The 23,626-nt window shown below is 41.0% G+C and overlaps 1 protein-coding gene across 1 annotated transcript in view; it reads right to left on the bottom strand.

Moving 5' to 3' along the window:
- Positions 1-22,250, bottom strand: part of itga4 (integrin alpha 4) — a 50,707-nt gene extending 28,457 nt beyond the window's left edge. Inside the window, exons 1-12 of the mRNA XM_086220819.1 lie at positions 21,947-22,250; positions 20,372-20,566; positions 13,722-13,840; positions 11,845-11,942; positions 9,992-10,124; positions 9,317-9,384; positions 8,837-8,969; positions 6,815-6,900; positions 6,625-6,687; positions 6,148-6,288; positions 5,101-5,209; positions 2,284-2,378 (exon numbers count right to left, since the gene is read on the bottom strand). Coding sequence (XP_086076945.1) covers positions 2,284-2,378; positions 5,101-5,209; positions 6,148-6,288; positions 6,625-6,687; positions 6,815-6,900; positions 8,837-8,969; positions 9,317-9,384; positions 9,992-10,124; positions 11,845-11,942; positions 13,722-13,840; positions 20,372-20,553 — 1,227 coding nt within the window. The 5' untranslated portion in view covers positions 20,554-20,566; positions 21,947-22,250. The remainder of the gene's footprint in view (positions 1-2,283; positions 2,379-5,100; positions 5,210-6,147; positions 6,289-6,624; positions 6,688-6,814; positions 6,901-8,836; positions 8,970-9,316; positions 9,385-9,991; positions 10,125-11,844; positions 11,943-13,721; positions 13,841-20,371; positions 20,567-21,946) is intronic.
- Positions 22,251-23,626: the final 1,376 nt, after the last annotated feature.

Raw genomic sequence — 23,626 nt, 5'->3', positions numbered from 1 at the left:
AGAATGACTATCGGTCAGCTCCGAAAAGTTTCTGGCAAATCGTCTGTCGCTTCAGGGGGTGAAGGCGGCAACTTGCCCACACTGTTTACAGTGGGAACAGGAGGCCGCTGTCGTCAACTGGGGAGATAATTTGGTGGTGGAAGGAATACTTTGAGGAAGTCCTCAATCCCACCAACACGTACTCCATGGAGGAGACAGAGTTTGGGGAGTGCTTGGGGGGGGGGGGGGGGGCTAGTTCCAACTACTGGGGGATCACACTCCTCAGCCTCCCTGGTAAGGTCTATGCCAGGGTACTGGAGAGGAGGGTCAGGGCGATAGTCGAACCTCAGATTGAGGAGGAGCAGTGTGGTTTTCGTCCCGGCCGTGGAACCGTGGATCAGCTCCTCACCCTCGCTAGGGTGCTGGAGGGGACATGGGAGTTTGCCCAACCAGTCCACATGTGTTTTGTGGATCTGGAGAAGGCTTATTACTGTGTTCCCAGGAGCACCCTGTGGGGGGTACTCCAGAAGTATGGGGTGGATGGCCCCTTACAAAGGGCCATTTGGTCTTTCTACCGGAGGAGCGAGAGTCTGGTCCACGTTGCCAGCAGTAAGTCGGACTTGTTCCCGGTGAGGGTTGAACTCCACCAAGGCTGCCCTTTGTCACCGATTCTGTTCGTAACCTTTATGGACAGAATTTCTAGGCGCAGCCCGGTGGTGGAGGGGGTCAAGTTTGGTGGCGTGAGGGTGTCGTCTCTGCATTTTGCGGATGATGTGGTCCTCTTAGCTCCATCAGGCCACGACCTCCAGCTCTTGCTGGGAGAGTTCGCAGCCGAATGTGAAGCGGCTGGGATGAGAATCACCTTCAAGTCTGAGGCCATGGTCCTCAGCCGGAAAAGAGTGGTTTGCCCACTCCAGGTCAAGGGGGAGGTCCTACCTCAGGTGGAAGAGTTTAAGTATCTTGGGGTATTGTTCACGAGTGAGGGGAGGATGGAGCGGGAGATTGACAGGTGGATTGGGGCAGCATTCACAATGATGCGAGCGCTAAACCAGTCCGTTGTGGTGAAGTGGGAGCTTAGCCAGAAGGTGAGGCTCTCAATTTACCGGTCAATCTACGTTCAAACCCTCACCTATGGTCATGAGCTTTGGGTAATGACCGAAAGAACGAGATCGCGAATACAAGGGGCCAAAATGAGTTTCCTCCACAGGGTGGCTGGGCTCTCCCTTGGAGATAGGGTGAGAAGCTCAGCCATTCAGGAGGGACTCAGAGTAGAGCCGCTGCTCCTCCATGTCGAGAGGAGTCAGCTGAGGTGGTTCGGGCATCTGGTGAGGATGCCTCCTGGACGCCTCCCTCGGGAGGTGTTCCAGGCATGCCCAACCCGGAGGAGGCCTCGAGGCCGACCCAGGACACACTGGAGGGATTATATCTCCCGGCTGGCCTGAAAACGCCTCGGGATTCCCCCGGAAGAGCTGATGGAAGTGGCTGGGGAGAGGAGAGTCTGGGCTTCCTTGCTGAGGCTGCTGCCCCTGCGACCCGGACCCCCCGGATAAAGCGGAGGACGACAAAGACGAAGATGAAAAATCCAAATAGTAACTAAAGTAAAAATGCCTGATCTACAGATGCATTTACACAACTGTCATATAGTACTGGAAGAAGATCAAGTGTTTCAGCTGAAATAGAGGTAATGCATAAACTACAGTAAATACATATGTATGGTAAACTATCACAGACCTATACTTAATTTATGATGATATACTGTGAAAACAAAAGTACATTCATTCTTGTATGTTTACTTTATTTTTTTAAATAAGAGTGTAAACTTCTGGTTTATTTTTAACTCATGTTTGACAAACATCTAAACAAATGGTACTCAACCCTGCCCTAGTCAGGAGCCACTTTGACAAAAAAAAGACACAGTTCAAACACATCCCTCTTCTCCCCAAAAGCAATATGGTTTGAGAATAAGTAAAATAGAACTATGGTATTAAGGAACAACAAACATGAAGTATAATGCAGTAACTATAATCTATTATTATACTAAAATCACAAATGTCATTACTGGCAGTGTTGAGTTAAACAATCATGCATCAACCAATAAGATCCTCCAAATTCTTCGACTGTATTCTTGATGGTAGCACTCATTCTAGAGCAGCTAAAGTTGCAAGGGGAAAGATAGCTATCTGCAAGTTTCTAAGTCTATTCCATTCTGCCAAAGATTAACAAGAGGAATCAAGATAGTTATTTGCAAGTTGTAAGTACAGCTGTACTATATTGTCAGGCGCAGGTCTGTATCAGTGTTCATACCTGAGATGGGGTTGGTGAGATGCCCTCCCTCATGCCATTGTAGATGTAGATGGCTCCTTTGAGGTCATCTTCCTGTGGGGCACCAATTACAATATCTACATACAAACAGATTATCATTATTATACTGTGTTGATGAGGAAATTCGCTGATTTTGGTGACTTTTGTAAGGACAAATGAGGCAAAAACACCACATAACAATAAAAACTATTTCCTAGTAAGACCATGATATTAGCATACCTGAGACAATCAAATTACAATGAACTTATTTAAGACCATCTTTTTTACATTTTCCCTGCTGGAAAAATGTCCAACAAGATGAAAGTAGCCAATTTAAGTTTAGAGGAAAAACATGATAGAAATACCAGCATGTTCACGTAATTATGAACCTGAGTGCTTTGAAGATGAATGTTTGTCCTAATGAGACAGCTACTGGAAAACACACATACACTTTGTGACAGTTTTCCATTACTGAGGGAGATTAGAGGGAGACTTAAGTTGCAAAGCAATAAAATACAGTTTTAATGGAGTTAGAACACCCCCCCATGCACACACACACTCAAACAAAAGACTGTGTGTGTGAAGGTGTTGTGTGTCTTAGTTATCAGGAAGTGGCAGTTACTGTCGATGGAGTATTGAGCCACCTTCGTAGGAAATATGAACTGCAAAATAGACACTAAAAGCAGTGTATTTATCCAGGTGTTATTGCAACAGTAGAGTAATTAAATTAATTAAAATAGTTAAACTGACACGCCCTGGTGCAGTCAAGTTTGTTTTTTGTTCTGTCTCCATGTTTTGTCTTGTCATTTCCTGTTTTATTTTGAAATTTAACTCTCCTCTCGTTTCAAGTCACTTGCCCTTCCTCATGTGTCTTGGTCTGATTGCGAAATGTTTCCACCTGTTTCCCATTACCTTGTGTCTGAATATTGTCTGCGTCTCCCTTTGTCTTGTGCCGGTGTTTTGTCCCTGTGCATTCACCCCAGTCCTTTGACCACAGCCTTAGCCACAGCCTTGATTGATGTTTTGTGTTTTCCTTCCTCTGACTGAAAGATTTTTTTGTTGTAAGTTTTTTGACATGTCTTAAGTTAATGTTTGCATAGCGTTTTGTTTCCTTCGCAAGGAGTGATCTATTGTTTCCTTACCTTTACATAACTTAGTGCCTCCCGTTATTTAGGAGTGTTTTTGTTGTTTATGCTTTTTATTTTGAGTTCTTGTTTCCTCCGTAGATAAAATGATTTTTTATTTATCATTAACCTTCAATAGCCTATTGTGTTTATTCCTCTGTTTAGTGGAGTGATTCTTTTTATTTGTGATATTTTTCATAGCCACGCCTGATCCTATACGATACGTTCATAGCCTATATTCTGTTCCTTGAACTTGGAGTCACCCGGAAACCTTCATTTAAGCTTTTATTGAAACACCTGAACCTTGCGCCTGTGTACTGTATCGAAGCCTGGTTGTGACATAAACAATTTATTTGAACTTCATATAACAATCAGTTAGCATAAAGTATGAAATAGATTCTGGATCAGTGCATGCATCAAACTATCATTCCCACATCCAGTATGTGAACATTAGTATTGGCACCCAGTTCTGATAATCCTGATTTAAAATGCAAGCACTATTATAATTAGTGATACCATTACGAACACTTTATGCAAATAATGCACTACTAGCTTCTGAGTAATTGTAGAGGTAAGTGCTCAAGGATGTCACAACAGGAGGCAGTAATTTTATTTAATAAAAGTGCTGTATGGTTTACAACAGTTTCATGATGCACCTTGAATATACTGCCAACAACAATCGTACAAAGAAAATTTAACTCTAGTATACGAGTAAGTATTGGAATATGCTGGTGTGTATTAGAAACTAATGGCAATATTTTCAGAATTGAAGGAACAGTAACAAGGGTGGATAGGTGCATCTCCAGAAGTAACAGTAGTTATTGATAGAAGCAGTCGTAGCATTGTTGCAATAAGGAGTTTAGGTTTTTCTTAGTAGTATTAAGAGCAGTTGCAGTAGTTATTACTAGCATCAATTAAGTAGTCATATTGTGTCATTTTCTGTAGTTAGGGTTAGGCGAGATGAGGTTATATACTGTAATGGTAGAAATATGTCCAGTAGAGATTTGAAAATACCATTTCCTCTGTGGTGGATTTATTCTCAAGTGATAAAGCAATTCTCATGAGATTCTGTTGATCAAATTAAATGATATGTTCATGATTTGGGCAACATGGAGTGAAATCAAATATAGAGCAGGTGGACACAATCCAACAAAGCTCAGATAAGATAAAAAAAAATGTATGTAATACTAAATATTGCAGTTTGAAGAGCTCACACGGGAAAAATACTGTAATTAACATTTTTTTCCTTTTTGTTTAACATTTTGAGTGACAAAACAATAAATAAAAAAATAAATAGCAGATCAACTGATAATAATTGTCAGTCTCAGTCTGTTTTAGCAGTATTAGCACTAGTATTCACTGTAGAATCCATTTTGCACTACTATTGATAAATTGTAAATGGACTCATTTTTATAACGACTCAAAGGCACTCAAAGTACTTTCCAGTGTCATCTCATTCACCCATTTACACACACTGATGGTGGAAGCTGCCATGTAAGATGCCACCCTACTCATCAGGAGCAATTATGGGTTCAGTATCTTGCTCAAGGACACTTCAACATGGTCACTGGGGAAGTGAGGATTGAACTAGCAACTCTTCAGTTGCTAGATGGTCACTCTACCTCCGAGCCACACCGCCCCTATTCGAAGTATTGTCAGTGCTAGTAGTAATACTAGGAGCAGGTGCTACTGTTACCTGTGTAACCATCATCATCCAGGTCTCCCACGTCAGCAATGGTCTCTCCAAATCGAGCAGCATAAGCATTGCTGCCAGTAAGTTGAAACTCCACCTCCAGCAGCTTTGCCTGGGACAAAATCATTTTACGAAAAAACAAAATGTGTGAAACATGATGGCATGCTCACTCTGAGCAGATAATGCATTTTAGTGAAGTACCCCTGTTCTGTTGGTATATTTTGGTTTGTACGTTTTTGTGTGTTCAATTCTTTGTTTTATTTGTTAGCAATGGCCCCTTTTAGAAAATGAGGAAATGGGTCACCAGTTAGTCAGGAAGTGAAAGCACATGGCAGTAAAACAGTTTGGCTACCTGTTTCCATTGAAAGACATCTGCTTACATCTCATGCCTTATGAAGCATCGTCAGTATGTAATCTTATCATATGTCCTTAAGTTTAATCATAGCTCATTATTTGTTGTGTTAAGAGTTGTTGTGAATTTGAGGATAATATTGCATCCATCTTCTTCCGCTTATTCCTGTTAAGGGGGGCTGGAGCCTATCCCAGCGGCTACAGGAGAGAGGCGGGGTTCACCCTGGACAGGTCGCCAGTCCATCGCAGGGACAACATATAGAGACAGACAACCATTCACACTCACAGTCACACCTACGGTCAATTTAGAGTATCAATCAGCCTCGTCCCCTCTTGATGTCTTTGGACAGTGGGAAGAAGCTGGAGTACCAGAGAGAACCCACACAGGCACCGGGAGAACATGCAAACTCCACACAGAAAGATCTTGTGCCCGAGCCGCGACTCGACCTGGAACCTTCTTGCTGTGAGGCCACAGTGCTAACAACTGCACCACCGTGCAGCCTTATGTGTCAACCACTACCCAGTATTACCGAATTAGAACATTCTGCACAAATGAGGCGACAGTGCTAACCACTGCACCACCGTGCCTCACTCTTTTCATATCAGTCTCATAATTTTAACTTGGTCAGCATAACGTTACGTCAGTGGCACATCATAATGGACAGAGAACCCTATGTTTGAGTAAATGTGTATTCTCACTTTTCCCTGGTTGATGAACACATGGACCCTTCCCTCCTCCCTTGTCATACCCGTTGACATTGGAGCACCAACCAACAGATCTGACAAGCCATCAGCGTTCAGATCCACTGCACATACACTGGAGCCGAAGTAAGATCCCAGCTGAACACACACAGAAATACAGGTGCTTAGTGCTTGCACCTTAATTGGTATAAACTGGACGTTATGTCTGAAAAGTGAAGCATTTTGCAAAAGTGACTTATAGCCTCAAACATTCTCATTGGTGACTGAAGGCACCTTCATTTGTTACAAAAAATTTCAGGAGTCAAGATAAAGTGACCCTACATTTCAGTTATATCTTAGAAAAACATTTTGTGTATATACAGAATAGCATAACTAACATTTCACATTTCCTTTTTTTTTCTTTTTTACATGTTTTTCATCTTAGGTCTTTTAAACTTTTATGGAATATTTTCAGTCGAGGAAATTCTGGTTCACCTCTTTTCCTGACACTTCAGTGACTATCCGCAGCATGTTGTCATCTACTGAGAAGATAAAGACCTGCATATCAAACAAAAACACACACACACACACACACTCACTGTAAGTCTTCTTTCATTAAGCCTTAAGAAGTGGGGGTATAAAAATGGTGGTAGGACAGATAAACAACTACATAAATTGATCTTACCTTGCCCCTCTGGTTGTATTGTGGAGCTCCACCCACCACCTCCACAGTAACAGGGCTAAGGAAGTGACCAGCACCAACAGAGTAACCTGGAAAGGGGATAGTTTCACATGTTATTTGCCATCAGTCAAATGTCCATCAAAGGTTTGTGGGTGATGTTCCCAAAACTGAAACCTAAATTACTAGCCTTCGGAACCAATCCCTGAATAAGTCTGCATTATGTAATTGTCTCAAAGACACTGAAAACCTCTAGGAGAATCACAGTTCCTGTCTGAACTGTCAGTGGTGAAAGAAAGTAGACTCATGAGTGTAAACGTACTTTTAGAGGTGTGTAATAAAAGAAAATTATGGGTCATCCATGTATTTATTTCCTTTAGACAGGCCTCCAGTTTAGTCAGCTGATTTGTTTCATGTGGATGCATTGATAAGTAGAGCTGCGTATCGTCTGCATAACAGTCAAAATTAATTGAGAGTTTCCCTGTTATGTGACCTAGTGGAAGCAGGTATAGAGTGAAGAGAACTGGTCCAAGAACTGGAACACAATAGCTGACTGTAGTGGTTTCAGAGGAAATATCATTAGCAAGTTCAAACTGAATTTGACCTAGTAAATACTATCTAAACCAGTTTAGTGCGGTTCCTTTAATGTGAATGACATTTTCAAATCTCTGTAGTAGGATGTGATGGTCAATGGAATCAAAAGTTGCACTAAGATCTAATAAGACCAGCACAGAGACAAGTCACTCATCTGATGCCAGTAGGAAGTCATTGGTACTTCAACTCGTGCTGTTTCAGTGCACAGTTGCTGTTAGGGAGAGTCACAAAGCTGTTTGGCAACTGTTTTCTCCAGGATTTTGGAGATAAAAGAAAAATTTGTTATTTGGTCTGTAGTTGGCCAAAACTTCTGGATCCAGAGTTGTTTTTTTGAGATGGGCTTTAATCATTGGTACTTTAAAGGACTGTGGGACATAACCGGATAACTGTGACAAACTAACCATATCTAAGAGAGAGGCACTAACTAGGGGTTAAGACTCTTTAAGCAGCTTAGTTGGGATAGGGTCTATGAGACAAGTGGACGGTTTAGAGGAGGATATTATTGTACTAAGCTCATGAAGATCAATGGGAGAAAAACTATGGGTGCTATGTTGTCAGCTGATGGTAGGAGTAGAAGGTTCATCACAGAAGCTTCAGGTTCAACCCAACACACAGTCATTTAAGTTTCATGTCATACTTGGACAAGCAATTCAAACTGGTCCAAACTGAGACCTAGCTTCAACCACTGCAATGACTGTGCATTATTGCACCATCATTAGAGCTTTTTTCCCCCAAGCAAATGTTGAGAGAATTAAATCAGAATATTGCTATTATGTGACTTTTATCAAACTACAATTGCTTATTCTCTCCTGTGCTCATCTCACAACGAGTGGTCAGGTTTTATTACACGTTTCAATCTGCTGCATAACAGGTCATTTTAATACCCCCTGTATATAAAGGGGGTATTAAACAACACATGTACCTGTAATAGCACATGTTTGATAGCAGTTTATGTATGACATAAAATGTGCAACCAGACGCACAGTACGCATTTTTAATCAACTGGGTACCATGTGGGATGCACCCTCTGTGTTTTAATCGGTCTTATCGCACGGATAAAAACTGTGTTTGTTGTGCCCCTAATCTAACACTGCCAATCAAAACTGACATGCCAGAGCATAATTATCTGGGAGCTGAAGATTGTTGGAGGGTTTAGTCAAACTGGCCTGATCAGGAGTTGTCCTAAAAATTTCACTACATTTCACTACCAAATATCTATTTTTTTCAAGAATTTTGACTTAGTCATCTAATTATACAGTGGCTGTGTGGTAGGTTCTTGGGGCTGCATGATATAGGCAACTTTATTATTGATGCTGACGTGTCTGCTTTATAGAATCCCATAGAGATGTATTAATTGTGGAGAAAAATATTAGCTGTGGCTTGAGTAGATATTAGGTAAGATTATGTTGTGGAAGAAGCAGGTATATCTGTTACCTAGGTAGCTTCCAAAGCCAATGGTTCCAGAGTCGTCATCCAGATACACTGACATCGCTCTCCGGGATGTGTTTAAGACCAGAACTGAACCAGTCCAGTAGGATGTCCCTGGAGCACCCATGATGATCAGATCCTGAGAAGAACATGAACTAATAAAATCAACATTTTCATTAAAGGCCAATATTGGCGTACATGTACCAAATTTCTCCTCTGTAAAGTTCTGTCACATTCACTTTGGGTAGAGACTTTTGTTTGACACAAGTTGATGGTATTAACTCTTTGTACAACAGAGAAGGAATTTCTACGTTTAAAAATCTGGAGGAGGAATAAGAAAGGAACAGATGGCCTTCAAGGAGTCTAGTTTCGAAAACCATTAACTGGTTGGAAGAAAAGTAAGGACTTTGACGCCTGTGAAACAGCAATTGATCACATTCAATCTGGTGGAAACAGTGAAGCTGAATTTTAAAGATGCTCACTGACCTCTGTCAGAAAGTTGGAAATACCAGCCTGACATGACCCATAATCCTCCCCAAACTTCCTCTGGTGGTCTGAAAGAGACAGATAGAAAATAGACAGGTAGAGCAACATTAATTTACAGGATTAAATCCACGTGTTTGTCTATGATTCCAATCAGATTTCTGCAGATGTGACTGGATGCTGTAGGAAATCAAATGGGATTTCAAAGAGTCTTTGCTCCCCTTGCAACCCATTTCTCCACAGACTATTGTTCACCTTAAGTTTGTGTTTACTGAACAGACAAGACTTGTTTCGGTCACACAGCCTGAAAAATGTTCATCAGCACATTCTCAAATTGGCATCTTGCCACCTATCGTCATCAAAGGTCCTGATGATTACAGCATGGTACATTGCAATTGATACCATCATTCCACCCTCAAAACAGCGTGATTTTTTTGGAGGGTGTGATGATGGAGCTCAATGTCTCATGCTTTCATGTTTGAAAGCGACGTCACCGGGGTCCAAACTAGCAGACACATATGTTGGTACCTTAGCAACCACATAAAAACTAATATAATGTTTTTCCTTGCCTTACCAATAATTTAAACAAAGACAGACAGACAAATAATCTTGTATGAAATTGAGCACACAAAAATTTTCTTTTTGAAAAAAGAACCAGCACCAACAATGTGTTTGTACCTCTGTAGCATGGTATGATGGGTTGGGCGTGACTCAAATCGCTGCCATAGCGAAAACAAACTCCGTTGGGGAGCTTGTTGTTCTGGCTGTCTTTCCTTGAGTAGTAGACGTTCTTCCAGCGGTGAGCACACGCCTGAGCACACAAAAATGGCCATATGGTCATAACTGATAATAACATAATCACAAGTGTGTAGCAGAGAGATGTGAATTCCATGACTCATGTCCTTGTGACATACACGCACAAGGTGAGACACAATAGGCACTTCTGTATAGAGTAAGTATTTTTCACCACAAAACTGTCATGTAGAATAATACCAAACCTACCTCTAAGCACTCTCGAAAAACTCATTTTCCATGTGGACTTTTCCCAGACTGACAGGCATGAATTGAAAGGAAAGTTCCTCTAAAAATTGAAATCTTTTATGCTGTTGAAAGAAATCATGCCTTTTTTTTTTGTTAGATATAAACTGTTTTCTACTATTCACTTTTCACAATGCCTTTTTTACACACTCTCTACTGTGGGAAAATAGTTCTGAATGACAGTGTTGTCCAAACTTGCAGCACTTTAATGTGTAACGTCACATAGATGTTTGAAATTTCATGAGAAATGCTTCACTATCACTGATGAAAAAAAAACAACCCCCTTACAGATATAGTCAATGACATCACTCCAACATGGCAACCTACTGTACATGCTAGATACCATTTTTTGCACGACTAGAGCCCCTTTAACCTCCTCTTCAAGGTGGAAATTTCTGTGAACTTTTGAGTGTTTTTGAGCCAACAATTTGATGACTCCAGTGGACAAACACTGAGAATGGACTTCATAATGAAAACAGAAAAACATATGCTTAGCCTTTAAAGAATATGAAATGAAAAATATCCAACAAGCACATTGTGTTGCTTTTTCCTGCTGTTGTCCAAGTGTGATCAGAAACGCATATAGGTTACCAGATTAATTAGTTGGCTTGAATGAAGGTTGAAGATGAGGCTTGGAATGTTAAAATGGTAAATGGGGATTTGTGATTTTTTCCAAAATTCCTATCCATCTTTATTTAAAGAGCAGCAGTTTCTTTTACACACTGCCTCAAACGCACATGTACAGAATTAAGTAGATCCAAAAATTGCAGAAATCTTAACAATGTACGAAAAAATTTTTATTATCGTATGTAACAAAAATTTTATGTTTTCATTGCCGTCTGTTGGTTTTTTTGTCTGTCAGCAGGATTACATAATAGAGCATGAGAGCAGTGAAAGTTTTCTTAGTTCATTTATAAATTTTTATTTAAATTATTATATTTCCAAAGAAAAAAACACTGACCTTTAAGGGAAAAAACATATCACATATATTAATGCATATTCTGATTAAATTTTGGATTCAGTGGGGAAAAATCCAAGTGGATGAGTTGTCTATTTTGTCTTCTGATAGCTGCAGCCAGATGTGATCATGTCCAACCATGTTATGAATTCATAGTTTCCTGTCTGTCGTGACCCTCTCAGTAACATAGTGTAGCTATCAATTCTGATATATTTATGAGTGACGGCCACAGAAAAGTCACTCTCAGCTACATCTTCCACCAATTCAGCAAGCTAGGATTCTATTGTAAAATAATAATATTGATGTTTGGCAGCATTGCTCATGTTCAACTGGTGGAACTAGCCATTAGAGCAATCTACAGGTTTATCAAATAATACAAATGGGAGTTTAGTCCCTCAATGCTTTAAAAGTTGTGGTTTTCTTTACCCTTGAGTATACCATACAATCTACAGTATAATACCACAGTAAATATATGAGCTCTTTAGACACCATTGTAGCTGTAATGGCAGGATTCAAATAATGTATGATAACTTACCAGGATGTGACCACTGTCTCCAGGTTGTCTTGACAGACTGACTCCCAGCCACTGGTAATCACTTTCTGCTTCACATGTCCTCCCACAGGTTAGCACATCTGCACACACCCACACACACACACACACACACACACACACACACACACACACACACACACACACTCAATTAATTCAGTCAATTTAAACTTTTTCCATTTTTTCCAATTTCCATGATTGAAAGGTAAATGGAAGAATTAGCTTAATGGTGCCAACTACATATAACAATAAAAAAAGCTCTTTTTTGATTGGTCAGCGCTGTTAGAAAATGCTCTAATGCGCTGAAACAAAAAACAACAACATAATCACCAAGACTTCCCTGGTCTTTTCCCTTGGAGACAAAGTCAACAACCACATGGAAATGTAGGAGGCTGCATGGCATTACTAACCATTTTAATGGAGCTTTACACCAAAAGTGCAAATATGTCTCATATTTTCAATGTACTCTCCCCCAGGTTTTTACAAGACAAGTTGAAGTGCACTGATCACAAATATGCTAACTTGCTTGAGAGACTGTATGTAAGAAGAAGTCACAGATGTTCTTTTTCATTCCAAACAGATAATTTTACATCTGTGTGTATTCTGGTCCAAGCTCTGATTCAACCAGGATGTCAAAAAGCAAAAAGACATTACTAAAGAAAATCAAAATTTAAAGGACTGTTCAATCAATCAGTGGCTTTAATTAAAAATGAAAAACAAGTAGATCAGCATTAATGCTGCTAGTCACAATCACATACCCTGAAACATGTGTTTCATACATTGTTGTTTGCAGACAGGACACACGCTCTACTGAATGGGCCTCATACATTTTTTTCAGTCTGTTAATAATTACATTAAAAAAATTCACATAAATTAACACATGTAATTAGTTATTAGGGCCCGAGCACTCGACAGTGTGAGGCCCTATGGAAATGCAAGGAATCCCTACAAATGGTTTTCTTTCTTTCCAAAAAAAAAATCCATTTTGAGGGTCTGCTCATGCCCACAGGCTGATGAAACTTTGCGCAAAAAACAAACATGGTGAAAGTTACATATTTTATGGGTTTCATACATTGGTGTGCAAAAACTTATATAACTTCCCATCACATTGTTGAATCTGGTTAAAAATTCTCATTCTCTCATTCTCAATTCTGGCGATCAATATTGACTCTCAGTCAAAATGCCTAGTGGTGACAAGACATGATGCATTTTAAACGGAGAGGTCCTGTATTTAGCTTGTTGAACGTATCCAGCTCAACTCTGGTCAGACATCTTCTAACACTTTTGGGAAGAACCCCAATAAAAACAGTGACATTACATTACATGGTGAGGCCGTGGGGTGGCAGTAAAGGTTAATGACTTGCCATGACCCCGGAAAATTTTATGACTTCACTGCAGATGGTCCGATGATCATAAATCTTTTCATGCAATTCATGACTGCTGATATATTACAAATTTTATGGGTGTCATGCTTGCACGTTATTAGATACTTCAACAGTGCCTCATACACATTTTCAAAAACAATACAGGAAGTGACTTTTGCACCACAAACAGTACTCCTTTGCCTGCTACTTTATCCAAAATCCAAACTTTGTCAGGTTTTGCGGCCGGTGCAGCCCACCAATCCTCAACACACCCCGACAGGCAGGGGGTACAAGGACCTGTTTGCAGATGCTCATGGGTTTCTAGTTGTAATGGGTAATTCCATTATCTTTCTAGATTGGCCGATCACACTCATAAGTGGTCCATCTATGAGGCAAAAAAAGCAATTTGGAAGTCCCTAAAACAATAACATTATAAATATTTATAGTTGTTTTCAAAGTGCAGTAATGTTGAACTGAATGAAAGAATAAGCAACACACCAGCGGGCATTAGCTGACAATCACGGGGGTCTGCTGTGATGCTGCAGCGGTAAACTGCTCCAGGAGATCGAATTGATGAATGGGAAGAGGAGTTTCCTACTGGAGCTCCAACCACTAACCTGAGAGAGAGAGAGTGACAGAGACAGAGAGAGACAGAGGGGAGAGATGGTAGGATTTGATTTGATTTTTAGAAACCTTTATTTACAAGTTAGACTCAATCATGACACACATTCACGACACTGAAAAAAACACTCAGAAATGCTCCACTTCAAACATGTGTACTGTTTACGTTACACTGCAAAAATAGAAATAAAAAACAATTTCCTTTCAATGACTGAACAAATTGCTTCAGTGAAACACCACCTTTCAATGAACTCATCAAAGTTATTCATCAATGAAAAAAACTTGAAGTCCACTTCACAAGTACAGTGAACAAAGTCAGCAAATCCATCTCCAAACCATTTTCAATTTAATATTTCTTGCTTTTATTGATTGACATTTTTGCTTGCCCCACTACAAAATTTAGAAGTTGGTAACCAGCACCAAAAATAAACACAATTCCATCCCAATTTTCATTACAACATGAAAAAATACTTTTTTAGGGTTTCAAACAACACCTGAAGTCTTTCACATTCCACAAAACAATGAAAGATAGTCTCTGGCAACTGACAGAAAGGACATACGAAAACAGTAGGATTTAGTTTTGAGATGAATTTATTTAAAGCCAGTGCTCCCTTCAGGATTCTCACCTGACCTTTTGTTCAGTGGAGCTTTATACAGCACCCTCCATACTGGCTTACGATCATCTTCCACATTAAACTTTGCTCACCACACAGTATCCTTTCTCTCATTCAGCACTTTTTTATTCAAAACACTTATAAAAAACCTGTCCTGTTAACATGTAAAGGTCCACTTTGGCAGCTGGCTTTGAAACCGTAAAGGCCCTGTTAGTCCAGTCAACACAGTGGTGCAGTGGTTAGTGCTGTTGCCTCACAGGAAGAAGGTTTGGGGTTCAAGTCCCGGCTCGGGTACGGGATCTTTCTGTGTGGAGTTTGCATGTTCTCCCTGTGCCTGCGTGGATCCTCTCCAGGTACTCTGGCTTCTTCCCACCGTCCAAAGACAAGCAATTGGGAACTGGGCTAACAAGATACTCTAAATTGACTGTAGGTGTGAATGGTTGTTTGTCTCTACATGTACCCCACCTCTTGCCCGTAGCAGCTGGGATAGGCTCCGACCCCCCCCCCCGCGATCCTTAACAGGAATAAGCGGAAGACAATGGTTGATGGATATTTTTCCAAATCTGTCAAACCTTGTTTACATCTTTTTTATTTGATCTTTTATAATGACAAAAATATCATCTGCATAGGCAGATTAAACAACTAGTGTATTACAATCAGGTAAACAAAACCATCAATCTGGGATTGAAAATTGTGTAACATGGGTTCAATATAAAGTATATAAAGCATCCCAGACACTGAACAGCCTTGTCTTATCCCTCTAGATCAGGGGTGGGCAATCATGTGCCATGGAGGACCATGTGTATGCAGGTTTTCAGTGGAATCACCTGTTAAAGTGTTTGGTTGGAAGGAAAACCTGCATACACATGGCCCTCCATGGTACATGATTGCCCACCCCTGCTCTAGATGCTTTAAAGGGCTTATATAACAAACCGTTATTTGTCAGCACACTCTCAATGACTTCGTACAACACCTTGATCTTGGCAATAAGTCCAGGGCTGAGGCCAAACCACTCCAACACTTTCCACAGGTATTGGTGCGCAACCCAGTCAAATGCCTTTTCCTGATCCAAAGAAAGCAGACCAGCATCAAAGTCCAATGAACCAGAGACTTCCAAAACATCCTGAATCGATGATACATTGTCAACAATGGACCTGCTGGGCACACAGTAAGTCTACAGTATCTACAGTATGCTTTTCCACAATCCCACTATTGTTTCATGATAAAAACTCACATTTATTAGTTTTAAAAACCTCCCAGAAAAACCTTAAAGTTTCTTTAAAATGTTCGTCTAATAACAGAGCAGTGTTAAAATGTAAATAGGCAGACTTATGCTTGACCTTTGCAACAAAAAACATTACATATTACTGTTGGGCCAACACAACCAGGAGAAGAGATTAATTCAGAGATCTGACAATTCATGCATCTGAAGAAAGGACTCTAACACCCCTTTCTGGTCACCTGTCTAAGTGATAGCCAGCGCTCGGATCTCACCCTTCCAAGATCAGAGTTATCCCTATTTAGTTGATATGACTGAATATTGATTGTTTAGTGGGTAAACTCTGTTTGAGACTTACAATTTTCCAAATTTGGTCAACATTTTAGTTTCCCTGAACTAATCAGGGTGGTGCCCCGATTAATTAATATTTAATATTAATTAGTAATTTTATTTAATAATCAATAATTATATTCATAATTATTGATTTGGGGGGGGGCCATATCGCTCCTCAACGCACAACATTACCATGAAATGACCTGAGACACCTACAGGCATAATCAGGCATTCTCTGAACATGCTAAAGTGACACTTCAAAGAGCAAAACTGAACCAATCCTGCCATAGAAACAAAGTGTTCTCTACTATGCAGCTCTGTATACTGTCTGTCTTCTTTGTGCAGCTCCCTCCATACATCAACCAAACTATGGGTTTCAGTCAGCTGCTTGACTGCATGCCCAGAAGAAGCAGAAGGTTCAAAATGATTCCTGTCGAAATTATCATTTTCTGTACATTTAAAATCACCTCCCAGAAATAAAAAATTCCACAGGTCCACATTGACTTGAGACCCCACTGAGAACAGTTAAAAACTGGACGCTGTCAGACCCTACACTTGGAGCATATACATTTACAAACATCAGAGTGTAAGATTCCTATTTAGCTCTTGCTACCAACAATCTACCTTTCACTACTTCCTCCACCACATATGATTGTAGAAGAAAATGTTCAGAAGGAAAGACTGTGACTCCTCCACCGTTCCTACTCCAATGACTCAGAACAGCTTCACCATCCCACTCCTTCCACTCAATCTCATTCATATTGTCACTGTGTGTTTCCTGGACAAGCATGACATGAATAAACTTTACCTTTAAAAGTTTAAAAGTTCCATTGGAATTTAATTTAGAGACTTTAAAAGTACTCAAGATTGATGTGAGGGAAAAAAACGTAACAAAATCATTAACCAGAGCTGCAAATGATCAATCCTTTTTTGATTCAGACCTTTCACTCTGTAGTTCTTCTTTGATTTTCAGAGCCGACTTGTTCAACCTATAGACCTCTTGTTTAGTGTAGACCCCCTTGTTCTTTTCTCTCATCTGGGATTTAATCAAAAGTAGAAACAGCTCTTTACCTCCAAAAAATCCTCAACTTTAATGTTGCTCATGTTTATTGTCTGTTGTAGAAATTTCCTGTTCTGTCGTGGCTCATACAGCTTCTCTTCCTGTGAACCAAAGGACACCTGGCTTTCTTCTTCCCTGTCATCCTCCTCCTCCTCCATGTTGAACTCTTACACTGACACTTGTTCCTCCTGCTACCTAACTTTTCCCTTGGTTACTGTTCCTTTCTTGTCTTGAGAGTCACAATCAGCTGCCTTCTTTTTCTTTAATGTAAGAGCCTCCTCATCCATGCTCAACTCCATTTCATCCAGGTTTTCCGCCATTTGTTTATCTCTTCCCCTGGTTGCTGCCCCTTATTTGGCCCTAGCGCCATTCCTGCTTCTCTTCATTCCTTGAACCTCTTCCTCCATCATCATCACTGCACACCACTGCACCTCCAGCAACAACATCTGTAGTGTGTGGTGCTTCAGTCTGTTCTGCCTGTTTTTCAACAGTACCAATTTTCTTTTTAACTGTTTCACCCTATTTGGATGTTTCAGATTTGTTACTGTTGCCTGGACTTTTCTCCTGCTCTGGTCTTTCTTCACTACTCTTCCTGGTTTTACTCTGTGCTTTTTCTCTCGTTTTGTCAGGACATGCTTGAGCTATGTGACCCTCACCCCCACAGCGAAAACATATCAAAGTTTCAGATGTTCCAAAAATCACATACCTAAAGTCATGAACTCTCAGATTAAACACCAGATTCAGTCCTTTGTCTTTGTTATTCAGGATCATAAACACCTGTGATCTGTGTGAAACAACAAGCCTCAACAGTGGCAACTTACAGCCAGCCAGCAGTTTTCTGATCAGTGAAACTATTTTTCCATGTCTCAACAGTTCCCTTATCAGTGACTCATGTCTAATAAATGGGGGGATGTTGGAAATCACTTGTTTTGCCGGTGTGGTGAGCGGTGATGCCGACACAAACATGTCATTAACCACAATGCCTGCTTCAATCACTTAGTTGACTTTGTCACTAGCGTCAAGAAAAAGCACCACCGCTCCATTCATCCTGGCAGCTGATTTAATGCTGCTGTGACCCACAACCTCTCCCACTGCCAAACTACAATCCTCCATCGAACAAGGAAAACCAGGCAAGGTTTTAAAACCACGCTTCCTGGAGAGCACACTCGCTCCTTCCACTCACAGAGAGAGAGAGAGAGACTGAGACAGAGTCAGTTGGATGGCAGCTGGGACTCTATGGCTTGAGTGTCTGAATGATGTTGGTGTGAGAAGCATCAAAGAGGTTCTGTCAAGAAAAAGGGAGTGCAAATTGGCATGCAGACACAGTCCTGCTGTGAAGATGGCAGCAAATAAAACATCAGTGTGGTAATTCAGATCATCTAAATGAACTGATCTATGTGGCTCAGCAATTTTTGAAAGTCATTAATGGCCAACTTCATGGACATGCATACGTTTTGAAATGAATATGACTTTTTTTTATAGTCACAACAGTATCTATGGTATTCATCTTTTGGGATGGATTATTCTTCCCGTTCATACTTGCAGCTCATCAATGCTATGAAATGACAATGTTAATTTACAGGAACCATCTCCCTGCCACTGTGAAGCCCCTTTCACACTGCACCAAAAACGCGGATGAACACAGGTGTTTGGACACTCTGAAAGGGTCGACCCAGCATTTCAACCCGCGTCCACCAACTCGCCAAGTGACCCGGTTGTTTAGTGGCTCTGCTCGGCTCGCCTGTAGTGTGAAAAAGGCAACCCGCGTTGTCTAAGGTTTAACGCGACCTTCCTGTCGCATTCTGATTTTGTCACTGTGCCGCCTGTCAGGCTGTCATTGTGGAAAAAAATTAAAAAATAAATAAAATTGGGCTGGGCTGCCAGAGCGTTTTGAGAGAGTTTTGGCCTCTGCCATATGATCGGTCTTCCTGTTGATGTCCCTAAGACACTATTTCACTCCTTTTTTCTCAAAAAATGTACATGTGTATGATCTTAGGTGAATTAATCTCTGCTTGGGAACTCCCACCAATCAACAACCCTAACGTGAACTGTGCAAGCGTGACCGTGTTTCTAAACAACTTGTACCACGATCTTCACATCTTTTTTATCGATCATGGGAGCGCACTGGCAAGATCGTGAAGTCCGCGAGCTGCTCATCATCCGCGGTGAAGAGGAGATCTGGCAGCAGATTTCTGGAACCGTAAGGGACATTTCTGGGAACATCAGCAGCATTTTGAGACACGGTGAACTTTTACATGTAATGATGATGTTGCCAGCGCGATGACATACGAGAGAGAAAAACACAGGAACGCAGCCCTCACAGCGGGAGCTCAGACCCATCTGCTGTAAGCTTGAATGCGCCCTAATGCTGAGCAAACGCAGGTACAAACACCTGCGTTGACACACGTTTTTCAGTGTGAAAGGGGTATGAGATACTCAGTTGCACATAGAATTGATAGAGGATGAACATATTCCAATCAATGAACAGTAAATAAATATTTCTTTTTATTGGCCCGTTAACAGTGCGATAACATATCTCACTTGCCAAAATGGGATCAATAATCAAGCAAGTACAGCCATATAGGGTCTAGATCAACTGTAAAACCTCTTTTCTCTTCGTAGTGTTCCCAGTCCAACCTCCCTCTGCCACTGCTGCTGTTGTGAGCACAAACCTGGTGGTACTTTTTCGGAGGTTTTTCAATTTGCTCGTGACATTCTGTCATCCGGTGATAGCCATGTTGACCAAGCTTCTCCGCAACCTTTTCATCCAATAGGCCATCCTTCACAGTCCCGTGAGGTGGTTATGCACTGTCCTCTCGCCTGTGATGGGTAGCAGCTCCCTGATCTCAGCAGTTAGGGTTAGTTAGGGTCAGTTGCTCATCTTGCTAAAGTGACGATGTGTCAGAAGAACATTTATTATATTCATATTTAATTATTATATTTATTTATTAATATTTTATATTTCTGTGACTGTCTTTAAGTTTGAAAACAGCAGTTTGCCGCTCTGGCTGCCAGCATGGTTGATGTTGACATCTGAGGGGTGTTTTTAGCAGGAGAGCCGGCGAGCGTTATGTGTACAAGTTTGCATCATCATCGACACCTCTGCCCACCTCACGCCAGCTCGGATTCACATAAGTATAATACATAATAAGTGTACCCTCAGGAGGAATAGTGCCGGGCTAAAACTGACCCCCAATTTGCCGCAATCTGTCTGAAACCTCGGACTGAGTCACAAAAAGATGGGCGAATAAGAGGCCCGGTGGCCAGTGTGAAAGCACCTATTGAATGTATTGATACATACCAGTGGCGAGCTTTGTGATAATGTAGCAGGACCGAGTATCCAAACATGGAGGAGGGGGGGCCACGGAACTCCAAACTGTGGGCCTGATCGAGACTGTATCCTCCTGCTCGACAAACCAGAAAGAGGACCTTGACCAGAACCAGGAGCAGGACCTGATCACGACTGACCAATAAGGGACTCATTCCAATGGACAAACTGCAGGAAACCAGAAAGACATTCAATTGATAACTCAATCAATAATAAATATGTGATTGAGTGACTATACTCAAGAGAACATACTTCTTCTTACTTCTTGGTCCAGATCAGTTCAAATGTCAAAAACTTTACTTGAAATCCTAGATCATACAGATAAGTGGATAACACTATGTGGGGGACAGTTGAGGTCATTTCAAAATATATGAAGCATAATTTCAGACAATAAACACAACAATGCTTATTAAAATAAGACAAAATAGCTTGCTTCTTTGCTGTTAGTAAGCCTGCTATTGCTTCTTTCTGGCCATGCTATGGTGATGCAAAATCTAATTTTCTGCAATGAACTTCCAAATAAGTGTGTACAACAGTGACAACTGGATCTGTCCCCAAACTGCTTGTATACACTCAGACAGCTTGTAAATCATCAATGGAATTTGGGACTTACAATATATAGGGATTATTGGCATCAGTTTTAAGAGCTTCATCTGCCGCACTGCTACAGAACGGCTGTAATTTATTAACCCTGTAGATCCCTGATAAGGGTGATGCAGTGGTTACAGTAGCCTCAAAGCAAAAAGGTTCTGGTCAACAAGGGTGCAAGTAAGCATATTTGAGGACTCTTAGACTCCGCAGATGTAAATGTGAATGTTTGTTGTCGCTCCCTATATGTTGGACAAATGACATGCACAAACCCCCCATAACAGGATACGTATGGACAAATGATGGATCCCTGTTAACGAACTGATCTACAGATCTAAAATGTAGACTATTTTTGAACTCATAGTGACTTATTCTATTTTTGTATACCTCTGGCAGTTTAAGAGTGACTTTTGCACCATCCAAGGATATTTTTTTTTAACTTATCGCCTTCAATTCCATTAAAAATATGAGAGATGACTGTTGATTTGGAGAAAAACCAAGTAAAAAAGACAATAGTACCCCAATCTGCATCGCCTATGAAAAATACTTATTATAATGTGAAACGTATGTGATTATCATCTTGGTCACCAGATCTCAGGAACATGAAGATTTTGGAGCAGATCAAATCAGTGGGAAATTAAATATTAATCGTGAGAATTTTAAATCAACACATTAGATGGCGCATTTGGAAATCGTCACATGCATAAAGGCAGTCTAATAGTTATGAAAACTGATTAATCCCGTTTGTGCATTAATTTCCAAGTGTGAATGGATGAGTTCGGGCCACATTTGAAATATGCTTGGCCAGACTGCCACAACGTTTCTTCGTCTTCCAAAAAAGCAGGAGAGGCTCCGAGCATTCAGTGAAGACTTCGAAATGTTATGTTATGTGTTTATGTGGCTGTCAGCTTTTTCTTTACTATCAGTTATCATCTTTCCACTGATTAATTGCTACTTTACCGGTCACACTAGATGTGCAGACAGAACCAGAGTGTCTCCAGTCTCCGTTAATCCAATCGTCATAATCCGAATGTTGCTGGTGTGAACTGCCGATGAAACCGCCTGTTGCTTCTCGCTCCGTTTCTGCCTCGTGCGTAAATCGGTTGTCCAGCACTTCGGTTGGAAAAGTTGAAATGAATGAAAGAAATTATAGAGGAATGTCAGAAGGAAGTCAAACTTGGGTAGTCTCAAAATGAATTTATGACACAGAAGATGAGCTCGTGCAGAAACTCCGTGTCCGCGCGCGTGTTCATGTAACGGCACTTCCTTTCCACCCCTGAGAAAATAAGAACGAGTCTGTGTGTGTGTGTGTGTGTGTGTGTGTGTGTGTGTAGGGTGTTTTCTGTTCTGTTATCACTACAGTTTGAATGGAGTAAGTGGGGCAACAATCTGATTTCGCTGTCTTAAGTATTCATTTGTTCATAGACATAATTAAATATAACAGGGCTGAAAATTTAATAAATATACTAAATAGATGTAGTCCGTCAATAATGGTACTTAAATAGTTGATTAATATTGGCTTCTCAACACTGAAATATTACTCAAATTCTCAATAAACACACTCAGATGCAAAATAAATATACTCCAATATAATTTAGATATGTTGAATAAATATGATAATACATATTTTAAAAGTATCATAGTCTCCCAGACTGAATATGTTGGAGGCTCCTTGAAGAACAACATCAGTACCCAATAACTCAAGGCCTCAATGATTTATGTCCAATTACATATGTCACCCCTAAACCTAACTGCACCCACAGACAGCGTAGCAGCCCCCTTAAAGGTGCCACAGAGAGGTTGAACGGGGTATTAATTCTTGTTCTGTGGTGTGATATGTAACCCCACAAAAAATGTTTGGGTCTGTAATGGCTCAGAAGCTTCCTAAAAGGCTCTCTGAAACCGCTATGCTACCATGTTGGGTTTAGAATGCGTCGTTTGTCTCTATTGGGGTCGTTTCTGACCTTATCTGGCAACCTCATTATTTATCCAAGTGCATGAGTTGATGGCGATCTGTTGCTGTTGTTTATCTGGCAACCTCATTTAACTACTACTCTGTGATTGGCTGCCCTCACTGTCACTAAAAAGAAAGCACTCCCACTTTCTCGGCTAACTGGTGCCGGTGCTAAGTGTGACTGCTACTGTCAATTGACAGCATTCCATATCATACAACAACATTCGTAAGATAAGATACCAAGTAGCCATGGCCCATTCGCTGATCGGGCCATTTTCTGTATGCAGTGGCGGGGTGGCCGTTGGGACAACCGGGTTTTCCCGGTGGCCTGGCCACTTGGTAGCCTGCCTGGCTGGCGTGATTCCTTCCCCCTCAAGCCAGGCCAGGCCAGCTAGCAACAGACAGCGCAGATAAAACAAAGGTCTAAATTCTATCGAGGCCATTCATTCAATCAATCTGCTCAGTCAGTGCTGCTGCTGCTGTCTCCAGTTTGTGTCACACGAGCGAGCGACATGAGCGAGCGACACGAGAGAGCTGCACTCACTCGGCTTGCTCGCATAATCGCCCCCTCCCAAAATATGTCGAAGCGGCGTGTGTGAAAGGAGTGGGTTCAGTGTGTGTGAGTAGGGGAGGGCACTGACTGAACTGTGACGTAACACTTCAGCCAAAATCGCATTGGTCCATTT

This window comes from Aulostomus chinensis, chromosome 12, assembly GCF_037954235.1.
Source record: "Aulostomus chinensis isolate RoL2024-O1b breed Wild chromosome 12, RoL_Achi_v1.0, whole genome shotgun sequence".
Lineage (NCBI taxonomy): Eukaryota > Metazoa > Chordata > Actinopteri > Syngnathiformes > Aulostomidae > Aulostomus > Aulostomus chinensis.
The sequence above is the reverse complement of the archived record's forward strand: the minus strand, read 5'-3'. Positions and strand labels throughout refer to the sequence as shown.